Source organism: Chinchilla lanigera, unplaced genomic scaffold (assembly GCF_000276665.1).
Source record: "Chinchilla lanigera isolate Chin_1 unplaced genomic scaffold, ChiLan1.0 scaffold00003, whole genome shotgun sequence".
Lineage (NCBI taxonomy): Eukaryota > Metazoa > Chordata > Mammalia > Rodentia > Chinchillidae > Chinchilla > Chinchilla lanigera.
Window position 1 is genome coordinate 22,737,597 of NW_004955404.1, and position 15,893 is coordinate 22,753,489.

The window sequence follows — 15,893 nt, forward strand, 5'->3', positions numbered from 1 at the left end:
AGAGTCTTTCCATAGGCTTTTTAAATTTTTAAGTGGGGAATACAAAAAATCATATGTTGCAGGGGAGCACTTTGAATTAATGCTTTAGAATTTAATCAGTGTGCATTTCAACTCTAACAGAAGTTTGGGGGTTTTTGAGTTTTTTTTTTTCTGAAAGATATAAATCAACTCTTCTGCATGCAGCATACTTGTGTTTTGCATATATGTACACAGTACAGTACTGTCAGATGAGAATTTAACATCATGTAATATATTTGGAATTTTACAATAACAAAATATACTATTAAGCATTTGAAATGCCGTGGATATATTTCCATCAAAATCCACTTGTTCCATGTTTGGTATAAAAAGCGTGGAAAGACCATTTGCAGAGAGAGGAGGAGTGAAGCGGTCCCAAGGTGGAGCTGTCTCTTGTGTTATATGACACGGGCAGATTAAAGCCCTGTGATTGGGAAGGGCTTAAAGGCTGAGTCAAAAGCCAAGAAGTCTCTTTATTTACGCCTACCTCCTGGCCCTTGGCAATCTGACTAATAACAAACTGAGCTAACAAGAAAGACTAGAAAGGGAGGAAGGAGAGCATTGCTGCAGCTTGGATCTACAACATCAGAAAGCAAAAGTGATCAGTCCCAGCTCTGTGAAACATCTTGTTTATTTACTGCATCCAGCAGCTTACAAATGGTTAACTATATACAAGAAAGTCAGCATAGCTCTGAAGTATGCTGTGAATTTTAATTGGGGGACAAAAGGACAACTGCTTCAGGATGCTCCAGTGTGCACTCTGTTTGCAGATTTTCCAATGCAATGCTCAGCATTTTGTCTCTGACTAGAGATTTTAACTTTCCGAAGCTATGGGATTTGCCAAAAAGTGATATTTGAGAAGAAAGTACGTGGTGGTTGGTGTTTTCTTTTTAATGAAGAAATCGAATTATTTTGAACACCTCTTGCAGCTGTGCATTACTGATAACATCAGGAAGTCTCTGCTTTACAGGTAAGAGGAATGTTTCTAGCTTTTCTTACACTGATTTTTGAATTAGTATGAAGTGATTGAACTTCTATGTTTTCCTCTTTTGTAAAAATATAGTAACTTTGCCTTAAAAGATAATCAATTTCACTTTTGGCTAAACTCATGCTGTACCAGATGCTTATTTTCTCAGAGAAGCAGGCACGTAGTCCAACAGCTGGTTGTGGAGAATAAATATAATAATATGCCACTGTTTCTTTTGCAACATGCAGCTTGTTATCAGGCACGAAATATGTGTACTATTGGAGAAATATCAGGTCCAAAAGATACTGTTCAATGTCAAATATCAGCAGAATGTCAGAGAACTCTCTATTTTGCATGTTTTTATTATTTTCTGCCTTACAAGTATGTATTTTCTGACAATATATAAACAGGGAGTTCCACCCTCCACAGCATTTTATCAGATGTGGCTAAAACAAAAACACTTTTTAAGTTGATGTGCATTTGTGGAAAGATTAGAAATTGCTCTCTGGCACATTTTGAAGAGCATGAAAGACACATTAAGATGTTTTTAAAACAGAAATGTAATCAACAAAATTATTTACTATTTCTCAAGATGTTGTACTCGATGAAAATTCATTTTTTGTTGGTAATTTATGCAGAAGTACTTAAAGTGTTCTAGGAAGCTAATGCATAAGTTAAAGATTCCAACTGCAAGCTCCTTAACTCTAAGCACAGCACTCAGAGCTGTAAATCAAACTCTTTCCCCAGGGAAATGTAGTCTACTAACTTTTCCTGTATGTAGAAAGATTCTATGCTATTTGGTTTCATCAGTTGCAGTTTGTGATTTAGAAACTTCAGACTGTACATGTTTTCAGCACAGCAATGTATTTTGGGGAAATGAAACTTTGCTTTCTAGATTATTGATTAGGTTCTGAAATATTTTATCTGTTAGTAAATTTTACTTAAAGTTAATATTCACATTTCATCTAGAAAAGTGAAGGCATTTAGCAGTTTCAAAAGCTCAGTAGTCTTAAGATACAGCATTTGTCTCTCTACTTGGTCTATGTAAATTAATAGTATAGTGTTTCATGGGAGAAAATAGTAGATATCATTAGAGTTACATATAGTTGCCTGGTGTCATTGTAAATTGAGAATCATAAAGGATTGTTGTTTCAAATACATGTCTTAAATTTTTAAGGAGTTGGAATATGTGTTTGTTATCCTGACTTGTCATTTTTGAACCAAGTTAGACATATCCTGAAATATTTTAAAATAATACAGCTTGTATCTTAGTGGCTTAGGACTTTTACTCTTGTAATAATGACAATCAACTGCTTAATTAAGTGATGACATTCAGTGCCCTACAGCCCCGTTCAAGACTTCACAAGGATGTAATTTGCTTTAAGTTTACAGAAGGCATTTATTCTTTTACAGCAGGCTGAAGTGAGACTAAAGATCAAGTTTTCTTCAGTTTTTAACGATTTTAACATTATCAATGAAAAAATTGAAAAGGAACAGGAAATATCTTAGATCTAGAAATTTCACATCTGTGCATTTTGGCTTGGTATGTGTAAGACTATATACCTGATAGAATAATGCTTATTATGAACTGCCTCAGACAGGATAGTTAAAATAGAGGTTCTTTTTTTAATGCTTTATTTTACTGTATAGTTGAGAACACATTCTTGTAAGGTTTTTTAAAATAGTGAAATTAATAAGTAACTTTGTCAAAATCAAAATGGGCTGAAACAGACATACTTTTAAACAAATAAATGGAAACATATACTACATAGAAACATGCATATACACATACACATACAGGCATGCTTTCAATATCTCATTTTTGCATTTCCTATAGCTATGCTTTTGTCTAATACCTTTATATTTGTCTTACACTACAATCCTGCAGGCTTAAATTCATTTACTTTGAGTTAAAAAAAAGTCCAGGTGTTTTCAAATATACAATTTTCCATTACATTAAAGTACTGGTGGTCCACATAGCCAGTGAGCACATCTCTTATTTATTCCAATGCAGGTTATATGGCATATGTGAACATAAATGATATAATAGTTTAAATTCTTCTTGTCCTACATTTTATATGTCAAGCATTATGCAAGTTAAAAGTATTCCACCAGATGACTGTCTAAGTTTTAAGAGAGAGAGCAAAAAGAACATTTGATGCAGCAAGGTATTCAAATTTTCATTGTAATCAATACTTTCCTTTAGAAAGGAAAAGCTATAGTTCTGAAAACGTCATTAAAACCCCTTTGTATTGCATTTTATTTTACAGAGTCAGATTACATCACACGTCAACATGAAGCTGTGGATTCATCTCTTGTATGTCTCCTTCCTTGCCTGTGTGTCTTTCCAATCCCCATCTCCAGCACCCTCACTCAGAGGCTCATGTGATAATCTTTGCAATTGTGAGGAAAAAGATGGCACAATGATAATAAATTGTGAAGAAAAAGGTATCAAGACTTTATCACAAATAAGTGTGCCGCCGTCACGAACTTTCCAGCTGAGCTTATTAAATAATGGCTTGACAATGCTCCACACGAATGACTTTTCTGGGCTTACCAATGCTATCTCAATACACCTTGGATTTAACAATATTGTAGATATTGAGACTGGTGCATTTAATGGCCTTGGCCTCCTTAAAAAGCTTCACATCAATCACAATTCTTTAGAAATTCTTAAAGAGGATACCTTCCATGGACTGGACAACCTTGAATTCCTGCAAGCTGATAACAATTTTATTACAGTGATTGAACCAAGTGCCTTCAGTAAGCTCAACAGACTGAAAGTGTTAATTTTAAATGACAATGCCATTGAGAGTCTTCCTCCAAACATATTTAGATTTGTTCCTTTAACTCATCTAGATCTTCGTGGAAATCAGTTGCAAACACTGCCTTATGTTGGATTTTTGGAACATATTGGCCGAATATTGGATCTCCAGTTGGAGGACAATAAGTGGGCCTGCAATTGTGACTTACTGCAGTTAAAAATTTGGCTCGAAAACATGCCTCCACAATCTATAATCGGTGATATTGTTTGCAACAGTCCTCCGTTCTTCAAAGGAAGCATACTAAGTCGACTGAAGAAAGAATCGATTTGCCCTACTCCACCAGTGTATGAAGAACACGAGGACCCTTCAGGATCATTGCATCTGGCAGCAACATCCTCAGGAAGCGAAAATCACCTGTCAACGAAGACTATATCCATTGTAAAATCACCTACCAAAGCACCAGGTTTCATACCTTACCTTACAAAGCCATCCACTCAACTCCCAGCACCCTACTGTCCTGTTCCTTGTCACTGCAAACTCCTGTCCCCCTCGGGGTTGCTAATACACTGTCAAGAGTGCAATATTGAAAGTTTATCTGATCTAAAACCTCCTCCACAAAACCCTAGAAAGCTCATTTTAGCAGGAAATATAATTCATACATTACTGAAGTCCGATCTGGTGGAATATTTCACTCTGGAAATGCTTCACTTGGGAAACAATCGTATTGAAGTTCTTGAAGAAGGTGCATTTATGAATCTAACAAGATTACAGAAGCTCTATCTAAATGGAAACCATCTGACTAAATTAAATAGCGGCATGTTTCTTGGACTGGACAGTCTTGAGTACTTATATCTTGAATACAATGCTGTTAAGGAAATATTACCAGGAACCTTTAACCCAATGCCTAAACTTAAAGTCCTCTATTTAAATAATAATCTCCTACAAGTTTTACCACCACATATTTTTTTAGGACTTCCCCTGACTAGGATAAATCTGAAAACAAACCAGTTCACACATCTACCTGTAAGTAACATCTTGGATGACCTTGATTTATTAACTCAAATTGACCTTGAGGATAACCCCTGGGACTGTTCCTGTGACCTGGTTGGACTGCAGCAATGGATACAAAAATTAAATAAGGATATAATGACAGATGATATTCTTTGCAATTCCCCAGGACATCTTGACAAAAAGGAATTAAAAGCTCTCAACAGTGAACTGCTTTGCCCAGGTTTAGTAAATAACCCATCCCTGCCAACTCAGAGTAGTTATGTTATTGTCACTACTCCTACAACAACGACAAATACAGCTGGTACAATTTTAAGATCTCTTACTGATGCAGTACCTTTGTCTGTTCTAATATTAGGACTTCTGATTGTGTTCATAACTATTGTATTCTGTGCTGCAGGAATAGTGGTTCTTGTCCTCCATCGCAGGAGAAGATATAAAAAGAAACAATCAGATGAGCAAATGAGAGACAACAGCCCTGTGCATCTTCAATACAGCATGTATGGCCATAAGACAACTCATCATACAACCGAAAGGCCCTCTGCCTCTCTCTACGAGCAGCACCTGGTGAGTCCCATGGTTCATGTTTATAGAAGTCCATCTTTTGGTCCAAAGCATTTGGAAGAGGAAGAAGAAGGAAATGAGAAGGAAGGAAATGATTCAAAACATCTCCAAAGAAGTCTTTTGGAACGGGAAAATCATTCACCACTGACAGGATCAAACATGAAATACAAAACCGCAGACCCATCAAGAGAATTTTTATCCTTCCAAGATGCCAGTTCACTGTATAGGAATATTTTAGAAAAAGAAAGAGAACTTCAGCAACTTGGAATCACAGAGTATCTAAGAAAAAACATCGCCCAGCTCCAGCCTGATATGGAGGTACATTATCCTGGAGCCCATGAAGAACTGAAATTAATGGAAACGTTAATGTATTCTCGGCCAAGGAAGGTATTGGTGGAACAGACTAAAAACGAGTATTTTGAGCTCAAAGCCAACTTACATGCTGAACCTGACTATTTAGAAGTCCTGGAGCAACAAACATAGATGTAGAGTTTGAGGGCTTTCACAGAATTGCTGTGATTCTGTCTTAGGTCCAGACCTTGGAAATAAGTGCCTTTCATGATTTTGTCATCAATCAGAACTTAAGCGCAGCAGTCGTCCTATGGGGAAAAAAAAAAAAAAGAAAAGGAAAAGAAGCTCAGGGATCACTGGGAGAAGCCATGGCATTATCTTCAGGAAATTTAGTCTGTCCCAAATAAAACAAATCCTTGCATGTTATTCATACAAGGATTATATTGATATTTCACCATATACTGAAAAGTGTTTCATAGAAGTCCTCTTGCACATCTAAAAGGATCAAATGTGTAAACAACCATTTTTCTTAAATGATTTTACCCTTGGGTTGAATACAATTAAATTTCATCATTTTTTAAATGTACCTTATAAATATGTCAGGAATATGGTGTTTATCCCTGGTATATACTTCAAAAAATGTGCATTGTCAGACACACTTAATTTTCCTGCAATAATGCAAAAAGAACTGGGAACATGAAAGTACTAAGTAGTAACAGTAAAGAAAAAATGGAATGGTTGAAATTTTCTGGGTCTTAGTGGCCCGATACTTTGAACAATAGAGGATTAAACAAATGTCACTCCTATGCTTTCTGAACTTAAAATACGAAGATTAAGAGTTCAGTTGGAATATATGAGCAAACTTTAAGGTTTTTTCACATGTTGTGTGAGTATTCTTAATGTCAGTGCTGCTGTGACTAAGGTATATCATTTGTGCTCAAAGTTTAATTCTTCATAGGATATTTTTAAATGCTACTGAGATTCAACTGTAAATATGATTAGAGCACCTATTAAGTTTGCTTTCTTTCATAGCATTAATCCTTTGTAAAGCTCAATGACCATGATAGAAATATGTTCTAATATGTTTCTTGTAGCAAGTAATTCAAAGGTATAAAACAAATAGTAAAAAAAAGTTGTTTTATTTTTATTGCTATATACTGATAGATGCCATAAATTAGTAGCAAAAGGCACTTCTAAAGGTAAGTGGTTTAAGTTCCCTCACAAGAGGAACAATGTAGCTTTATTTTACAAGAAGGTATAGCTAGATTTCTATGAACTATTTATTCTGTACAGTTTTGTATATTTTTGGTTCACAAAAGTAATTATTCTTGGGTGCCTTTCATGAAAATTAAATATACTGTTCACTACAATAAAACTAAAATGAAAACTATATATTCAAATGTGCTTTCTTCAATTAGTATATCCTATAATTCAAGTAAACCATGACTAATGCAAACACATACATTACACACGTAAGCATGCCTGCACGTGTACCCACACGTGCACACACATGCATGCACAGACACAAAAGAAAGCTTCTGCTTGTTGTGCACATAGAAATATTTTGTTCATTGGGAGCTGAAAAGCTATTCAGTTTCTGGGTATGACTGACGCAGAGCCAAACTTCAACTCTGGGTAGCAGTTTTCCCTTTCAAGCAAATTATTTTCCAGCGCCACACAAGGGGAAATGATTTGTTATTCTTCATTTTAATTATAAAACCAATACAGCAGCTTTTCACAAGGCAAAATAAAATTAGTCAAGGTGATCTAGGTGTATGTTTTGATCTTTTCCCAGTCATGCATTTCATTTTTGGAAAGGACATGTTATCTGGAAGGAAATGGTTTTTTTAATTGATTTGACAATACTCCAGGTGTTTCTGGATATACTGAAGCTTTGGTCTTTTAACTCTTACATTTCTATTTTATTAACAAATCTTACATTATTTCTTTGATTTTGAATCAGAACTCTTTCTGCTGATAAAAATGGTGGGAATCCTGCTGCATGATATGAAAATTAATTATGATTCCAATGTGAAATTGTATCATGAGGTTTCTCTTTCAAATAATTGTACACATTATCAGCAAGCAAGCAAGAATTGTATATTAAATTCATGTAAAATCTAAATTTATCCATTCAGCTCCAAAGTTTAGGGCAAAGGTGAATTTTTAAGTAACAATTTCAAAGGTAAAATATACTAGCATATGCTATATTATGTTCTATATTTATCTACTTTAAAAAAATTGCACATTAGTGAAAAGTACAATCTCCAATGAGTGATTTTTAAATTTTCCTTCTACAAAGAAGAGCAAAGCAAGAGTAAAAACTATATTATTCTCTTACTCTGTTGAGTATCTCCTAATATTTTTTATTCCATCAAGTCCATAATGTATTATAAAGATTTAAGAACCTTCTATACCTGGAGGACACTTGGAATGGATCCATAAATGCAGACAGAGATGTGTTATCAAGGACATTCTTCTCTCTGGATGGGGTAATATATTTTTAATCCTCATTGTTAGTTGCTTGAAGTAAAATACTCATTTTTCCAGCTCATAATAAGAGGGATAAAGTTGTTTATGAAGCCAGGTAACTGAATTGCCCAAATAAATGCACACGAAGGGAAGAAAAGCCAGTAGGATCCTTCAAACAATGAATATAACAAGAATTATTCATGAAATTTTAAAAAGCATGGTTTCTAAACAACATACTAATTTGAAGACCTAAATGTTTTATTCAGATGGAGTCTTTCTCATGCTATATTTCCCCACTAGTCGTTGAGAGTAATTTACTATGCTAACACTAATTTTTGTCTCTCAGAGTTTTAAATCTGTGAGAATTCAGAACTTGATGTTTTGACCTGCATTCTCCATTACTACTGCTTTCTAGCACCTAAAGAAGAATTTTTGTTATATTGCTTGATTGTTAACTTAACCAGCTTTTACTCTTTCTTTGGCTACATGGTTTCTTATTTCACACTTTTTTTATATATTGGGTTTCTCATATGGGACAAACCATGTGATACATAAGTTTATGTGTCTGAATTCATTTCACACTATGTTCTCAAAGTGTAACCATTTTTCTATGAATGATTCAAGTTTATCCTTCTCCATGGCAAAATATAGTCCATTATGTATAATGTATATGTATATTTTAATTGTCCATTCATTTGTTGATGGACAGATAGGCTGCTCTAGTTTCTTAACCCCAAAGTCAATTTCAACATTCCTAGCCTTATTCAGATGACATAGTCACAACAGAAAGGCTTTTAATATATTCATGTGTTTATTGTTTTATACAGAATTTATTCTTTGCTCATAGCACATCAGTAAAAATATGATCCATATTCAAAAATGGGTGTTTTAAAATATAGTAGTATTAGTGTATAATCATACTAGTTAAAATACTTTTAATTCTATGTAAGTTTGTTAGATATCATCTGTATTAATTTTGACTAAACAAATCACCTTTTTTTCCCCAAATCACATGAAACTAAATATTGTCAATTTATAAGTATTCTTTAGTTATTTGTAATGTACACCTATAATGGGATGGCAATAGTGATATCCATAGAAGATACTTTTATATCACTGATGTTAGCTTGTTTTGATTAATCTCATATCAGTGCAGAGAAAAAGCCTTTCCTCAGTGCTCTAATATAAAGTACAATGAAGTATCACCTATGTTGCCTTAAACAGCTTAGATTCTGCTGCCAAACTGATTCAAAAGGCTTCTGCTTTGCCTGAGGATTGAATAATGTGGTATGAGTACCCCTTATCATTGAAATACAGCATTCAGAATAATGGTTTACATTTTTCCTTTAATACTCTCTCATACATGTCTAAAATTAATCTGTTTGTTGATAACTGTCAGTTGATAAAGAGAATTCACTGTGTGGAATAAGGTATATGCTAAATTCATATGTCATATGATTATATTATACTATATTATATTAATTTTGGTGAACAAATAGTGAGATACAACATCAGCATACTTGCATTATATAGTGGAACTGAGGGTAGAACTCAGGGCCTTAAAAGTACTTTTAAAAGAGGAGTCGCATCTATTTGCAGGATTGTTTATCCATAACTTGCTCACATAAAAAACTCAAATATCGCATCTATTTGCAGGATTGTTTATCCATAACTATTTTCTTGCTCACATAAAAAACTCAAATATATGAAAACAATGATCCAAATAATATAAAAATATAAATAAAATTATGAGAGATTCTTCCCTGCATGAAAAAAAATTGTATAGGTATACGCAAAAGTTCTTTGCAGAGAAAAGTTAGCTAGTGATTGGAAAATGATTCATAGTGAATATGAGAATTCCTTTCTATTTCTTCTTTATGTAGAACATTTTGTGAAGAAGATGGAATATTACAAGAAGATAAGGTTTTCCTGTATTATGTAATAAAATTACAAGTCTTTCTGATGAGAAGTGGTCTTATACCTGGAAGCCAAATCAAGAATAATCTTATCAAAGAACAATAGACAAGTGATTAAAAATTCAAATTTCCATTCAGCCTTTTCAATTCCACTCATTGAGCAGTGCTGATGTTTCCTGCTCTTTAAAGTTGACAACCTTAGCAATCCGTGGAATGAAAAATTGTATCAAAGAATTGCTTATGAATGGCTTATTACTATTATTGTTTGGGAATTATTAAAATTATTTTCTTTAACAACTATGTTTTTTATGGTAAGAATTGCCATTATGTGTCTTACAGATACAAGTAATTTTTATGGTGAGTTTATGTTTATTGTACATGAATCCATTTTTATGTATATGCAACATAGAGACTACAGATGTAAAGTCCTCTTGTGGCTGCTTTGAAAGCATAATCAAACAGACAAATACTCTTCTGTTAGTAAATGTCTTTCAGCAGATTAGTGAATGAAGAAAGGAAACAAAGCTAAACAACAAATGGCAGATGTGCACACATATTTTTGTATTTCCAATTTAAATTATTTAAATTTGTATACTTTTTAAGCAGAGCACTTTTATTTCAATATTTTTAAACATAGAAAGCGGGAAGACCTTATCTTCTACAAGTAACTATTTGCCTCTTTGTATCTTTTAGAGTTTTTAATGATGAATAAATTATCTGCAAGTGAGTACAGTATTTCAGATTATTTATATTGTGAAAGATATCTAGATAAATAAATGTCCTCTCCTTGTATTTTGTTTCATAAAAGTACTGGAGATGTTGCATGCAAAAATAACAATCATCTTGACAAGATGAGCTTGCTCAATTTCAAATATACTTAGATATCAATAATGAAATCACTATTTGTGAATGTATGTTAACTGTACTTAATAACTATCTTTACTGCTGTGAGCGTACAAAGACATGTAAGCTCTTGTTATTTCTGTTTTCTTTATATGATTCATACTTTCATAAGCCAGTATTGAAGCACACAGTAAAAGAAGGATGTTAACATTAGATTTCAGGGTAGTCCTTTCTAAAAAAATAAGATTAATTCAATTGAAGCATTAGTTTCATATTACTTAATTCATTATATTCTGCTTTATCACATTTTATGTGCTATTTGTAGCATTCCAAAGTACTCTGGCCTAGAAAAAATGAATTATTGGACAACAAATACGCAAGTCCTAGGTAGCAGTGTGTTATATAGCTTTGGATATATCTATTATTTTTCATTTTATAAAAGAGGAGATTTGTCTTGCATCATACAACTAGTAGAGATAACATATCTAGAATTAGAACCTTGTTTTATTGCCGCTATTTTCTTTGTGTTATTCTCAGGGCAGTGGTCCTTAATAGATTGCCTCAAAAAGCCATGAGTATTTACTGGCCACATGAAATCACAGAAAACGTGTGACTAGTTTTGTGTATACTCCTCCTGTGTTTACATGCAGCACATTTAGCATGTTATTAGAAGAAATAGCAGACATGTTTAATTTTGGACAATTTCATATTATTGAGTGATGTCACACTTTAGGTATAATTTTTAAAATACAGAAATATTTATTAGTATAAACAACATGTACTTGTGATGGAGAAAAAATTATTATGTAGATTTTTCTAATTCAGAAATGTTAATTATATTCATAAATACCCACTTATATTTTAAACTGTCTTAAAGACATTTTTCTACTTCGTAATATAATATATTGTCAAAAAACTAGAATGCAGACAGTTCTCATAATATGCATTCACTTAAAATTCATAGTGAATGTATAACAAAACCATTATTCAAATTATCACACATATGGAAATTATGGAAACTGCATATAATTTAACTATTAAATGATTTGTCATACATATAAAGATTATCATAAGAAATATTTTTTTTTTCATTTTTATGATCACCACCTGAAGTGACATTTATCTCCATGGTATTGCATATGAGCTAATATAAAGACGGTTATGTCACTGAATGTACTATTTGAAAACTAGAAAGAGCCTATACCGTGGAAGATACTTTTTCCCATTTAAGTAGACATTTTTGTAAAGTTCTGTGTTTGCAGGACAACTGACCAAAGTTACAGTGTTCCCATGTATTCCTTTTTCCCGCACAAACATAGGCTTTTTCCTTCTCTTGACACTGCTCAACAACACGGTACGTTTTTTGCAATTGATAAACTGACTCTGACACAGTCTTATTTCCTGGGATTATTACTGATTGTCCACTAGGCTAGATTAAAGAGTGTCCAGCAGATTGTTCAGCACACTTCCAGGTGTGCCTGTAGGTATATTGCCAGGGATGAGCAGCAAGTAGGCCAACCAACTGAGGGGAGAAGATGCACCCTGGCTGTGGGTGCTACTATCCTAGAGTCTTGCAGTCTGGATGAAACTCCGTTGTGCTTGAGTGGGTATGTCTTTTCCCACTGCACCACCTGTGGGCATCACACTCTGGCTTCTTCTCTCCTTCAGCCTGGACTCATACCAGCAGCTCTCTAGGGAGCTTTTAGGCCTTCAGGCTTGGACTGGTGTTGAATCTTTTATCCCTCTCGTTCTTCAGATTCTGGTTTTCTGAATATACATATTTCTACTACAGAACCTCAAAAGATTCATCACCCAACAGCCATAGCTGAAATTACCTCTTAGCGTTGTTCATTTCTGTGAGTCTGGACAAATGTTTTGACAATGATAGCATCATGTAATATAATTTTATTTCCCTAAAAGTCTTCTGAATTTTGCTTATTGATCTTTCCCCAGAAACCACTATCTTTTATTGTCCCATTAGTTTTGGCTTTTCCAGATGGCCACAATGTTGGAATCGAGCTGTAAGATGTATTTTAAGGTTAGCCTCCACCATTTCATTCATTACATATGAGCTTTGTCCATTTCCTTTCATGGCTTGATAAATCCTTTTAAAAATGTATAGCCACAAATAGCATTCCATTGTTTAGATATATCACAGCACTAGATATATCCATGCACTAATGAAAGCAAAATCTTGGTTGCTCACAAGCTTTGATGACTATGGGTGAGTGCGAGATAAACATCTGAGTGCCACTATTTATGTGTCTATAATTTTGACACATGTGGGTACATTTTGAGGAACATCACTGCTAAATAGTATAATAGGTTCGGTTTTGTTTTCTATACAATAGTCTTCAAAAATAGCTACAGTGCTTTTCATTATCACCAGCAGTTAAGGAAACTTGCCATCAGTTCACATCATCAATAGAGTTGGGAGATGTCAGTGTTATGAGTTTGGGCTATTCTAACATGCATGTAGTGATAGTTCATTGTTGACTTAATTTGCACTTCCCTTGTGACATAAGGTAGAAATCATCTTTTAAATGCTCATTTGCTGGAAATATATGTGGATGATCAACACATATGGTGCATATTAAAGTTAAAAAGACATTACAGTGAAAGACACATGGCTATTAATTTCCTTCAGAATGGTCCCCCTCACTTTGAACACACTTATCCCATCATTCTTTAAACTTTCTGAAGCAATTTTGGACATCTTCTTTCTGCATGTCTTTATGAGGTGTGATGAACTAGTGTGGTGAATGCTGCTATTGAGTGCTATTCAATAGATAGGGAGGCTCATCAAACATGGCAGTGTGTCCTCATTCAGGTTCTTCACTGAATGTGACACTGTGTGACTTCTGGCTCTTCCCCAAAGTGAAACAAACTTGAAAGTGAATGGATTTAGGACATCAGGGCAGCTGCACAGTGAAATTAAATATACAGAGGACAGTTTCTAGACCTGCTTCAGAAAGTGGCAAGGACGATGGGATAACTGTGTTCAAAGGTCGGGGAATATTTTGAGAGCGATTAGTGGCAATAGGCCTTTTCTATAACACAGTATTTTTAAAAAATTTAAATGTTCACTGTATTTTTTATCACAACTTATACTATCTATGTAGTATAATAACCCATTTTATCCATTATGAGTAGGGTAATATTTTCAAAATTAATCTCTTAAAAATGTATTAGTGCATGTTTGCAGTATGTAATGTTTACACTCCTTGTGCTGAGTTGGTGCGTCTACAAACACATCCTAATACCTTTCGGGTCTCTTTCTTTCCCCTCCCCTCTCCATCATTTGATCTTTCCAATTTGAGAAAGACCTCCACACTTCTTGTTATCTCTCTTTTATTTTGCTCTTTAGTTATCCGAGTTCTCATGAAAACAGGAGACAACAAGAGAAAACACGAGACATTTAATCTTATGTGCCTGATTTATTTCACTTAACATTATGGTCTCAGAGTGAATCCATTTTTATATGAATGACTCAAATTTATCTTTCTTTATGGTAGAGTAGCACTAAGCCATGATGAATCAAAAAGCTTGAGATTAAATGAAGTTCAGCAACCAAAATAATAGCTTAAATGTGTATTAGCTGACTCATATATTTTGCACAATAGTGGAATATTCCAGCTTCTTTGTGAGAAAATGTGTTATTCTGCTAGTGCAAATGGCGTGATGGTACAAGGTACACCTTCATTTTCCCAAAGGGGGCAGTAGGGGGAAAGGAGAAAAAAAGGAAGGGAAAAGGAAAAAAAGATTTAAATATATACATATATATATACACACACACACACACGGTAGTTAAGATAGTTATATTACTAATTGCTATTCTCTCTTTGAAAGGAAAGCTTTGTGCCTATATTGTGTGATCAATGTTTCATGCCTATATCTTGTAATATAAGCAACTAGTTTGAGGATAACAACACACAATGCACTAACCATTGTTACTCTCCCACAGTCTTGTTTTGAAATTTTACACAATTGTTTTTATTATCTTTACTTTTTTAAATAGAAAAGAAAAATAAATTTTAAAAAAGAAAAATAATTGGACCAAAACATGTACAATGTACATGAAACAACATGTACATCTACAAGAAAAATAACATGTACATGTACATGTACAAGAAAAATAACATGTACATGTACAAGGAAAATAAATTTAAAAAAAGAAAAATACTTGGACCAAAACATGTACAAAATAATTGGACCAAAACATGTACAAAACATGTACAAAAACCATGTATGTATACATATACAAGAAACAACATGTACATGTACAAGAAAAATAACATGTACATGTACAAGAAAAATAAATTTACAAAAAGAAAAATAATTGGACCAAAACATGTACAAAATAATTGGACCAAAACATGTACAAAACATGTACAAAAAACATGTACATGTACAAGAAACAACATGTACGTGTACAAGAAAAATAACATGTATATGTACAAGAAAAATAAATTTAAAAAAAGAAAAATAATTGGACCAAAACATGTACAAAACATGTACAAAAACATGTACATGAACTGTACAAGAAACAACATGTACGTGTACAAGAAAAATAACATGTACATGTACAAGAAAAATAAATTTAAAAAAAGAAAAATAATTGGACCAAAACATGTACAAAACATTTGGACCAAAACATGTACAAAAACATGTACATGTACATGTACAAGAAACAACATGTACATGTACAAGAAAAATAACATGTACATGTACAAGAAAAATAAATTTAAAAAAAGAAAAATAATTGGACCAAAACATGTACAAAATAATTGGACCAAAACATGTACAAAACATGTACAAAACACTGCAGGACAAGCATATCCAGCACCTAGGGCACATGTTAGTGAGATGTGAGTCACAGAGGGCTTGTTTGTCTGAACCCCTCAGCCTTTTGCTCGTTGTAGCCCAATGGGACTCTCTCTGTCTTGGATTTGCTCCACTCCTGCCCTGCACCTTTCCTTAGTAGATATTGAATTCTTCCTGGCATCTTAGAATTGCTATGTGTCCCAACGCATCATTGGTTTCATTTTC

At 33.6% G+C, this 15,893-nt stretch overlaps 1 protein-coding gene across 1 annotated transcript; it reads left to right on the plus strand.

Moving 5' to 3' along the window:
* Positions 1-483: 483 nt before the first annotated feature.
* Slitrk6 (SLIT and NTRK-like family, member 6) lies at positions 484-7,005 on the plus strand. Its single transcript, XM_005374121.2, has 2 exons — positions 484-988; positions 3,256-7,005. The coding sequence occupies exon 2, from the start codon at positions 3,280-3,282 to the stop codon at positions 5,803-5,805; it is 2,526 nt and encodes an 841-aa protein (XP_005374178.1). The 5' UTR covers positions 484-988; positions 3,256-3,279; the 3' UTR covers positions 5,806-7,005.
* The last annotated feature ends 8,888 nt before the right edge of the window (positions 7,006-15,893 follow it).

Coding starts and splice junctions, on each gene's coding strand:
- Slitrk6 (XM_005374121.2), top strand. CDS start 3,280: ATGAAGCTGTGGATTCATCTCTTGTATGTCTCCTTCCTTGCCTGTGTG.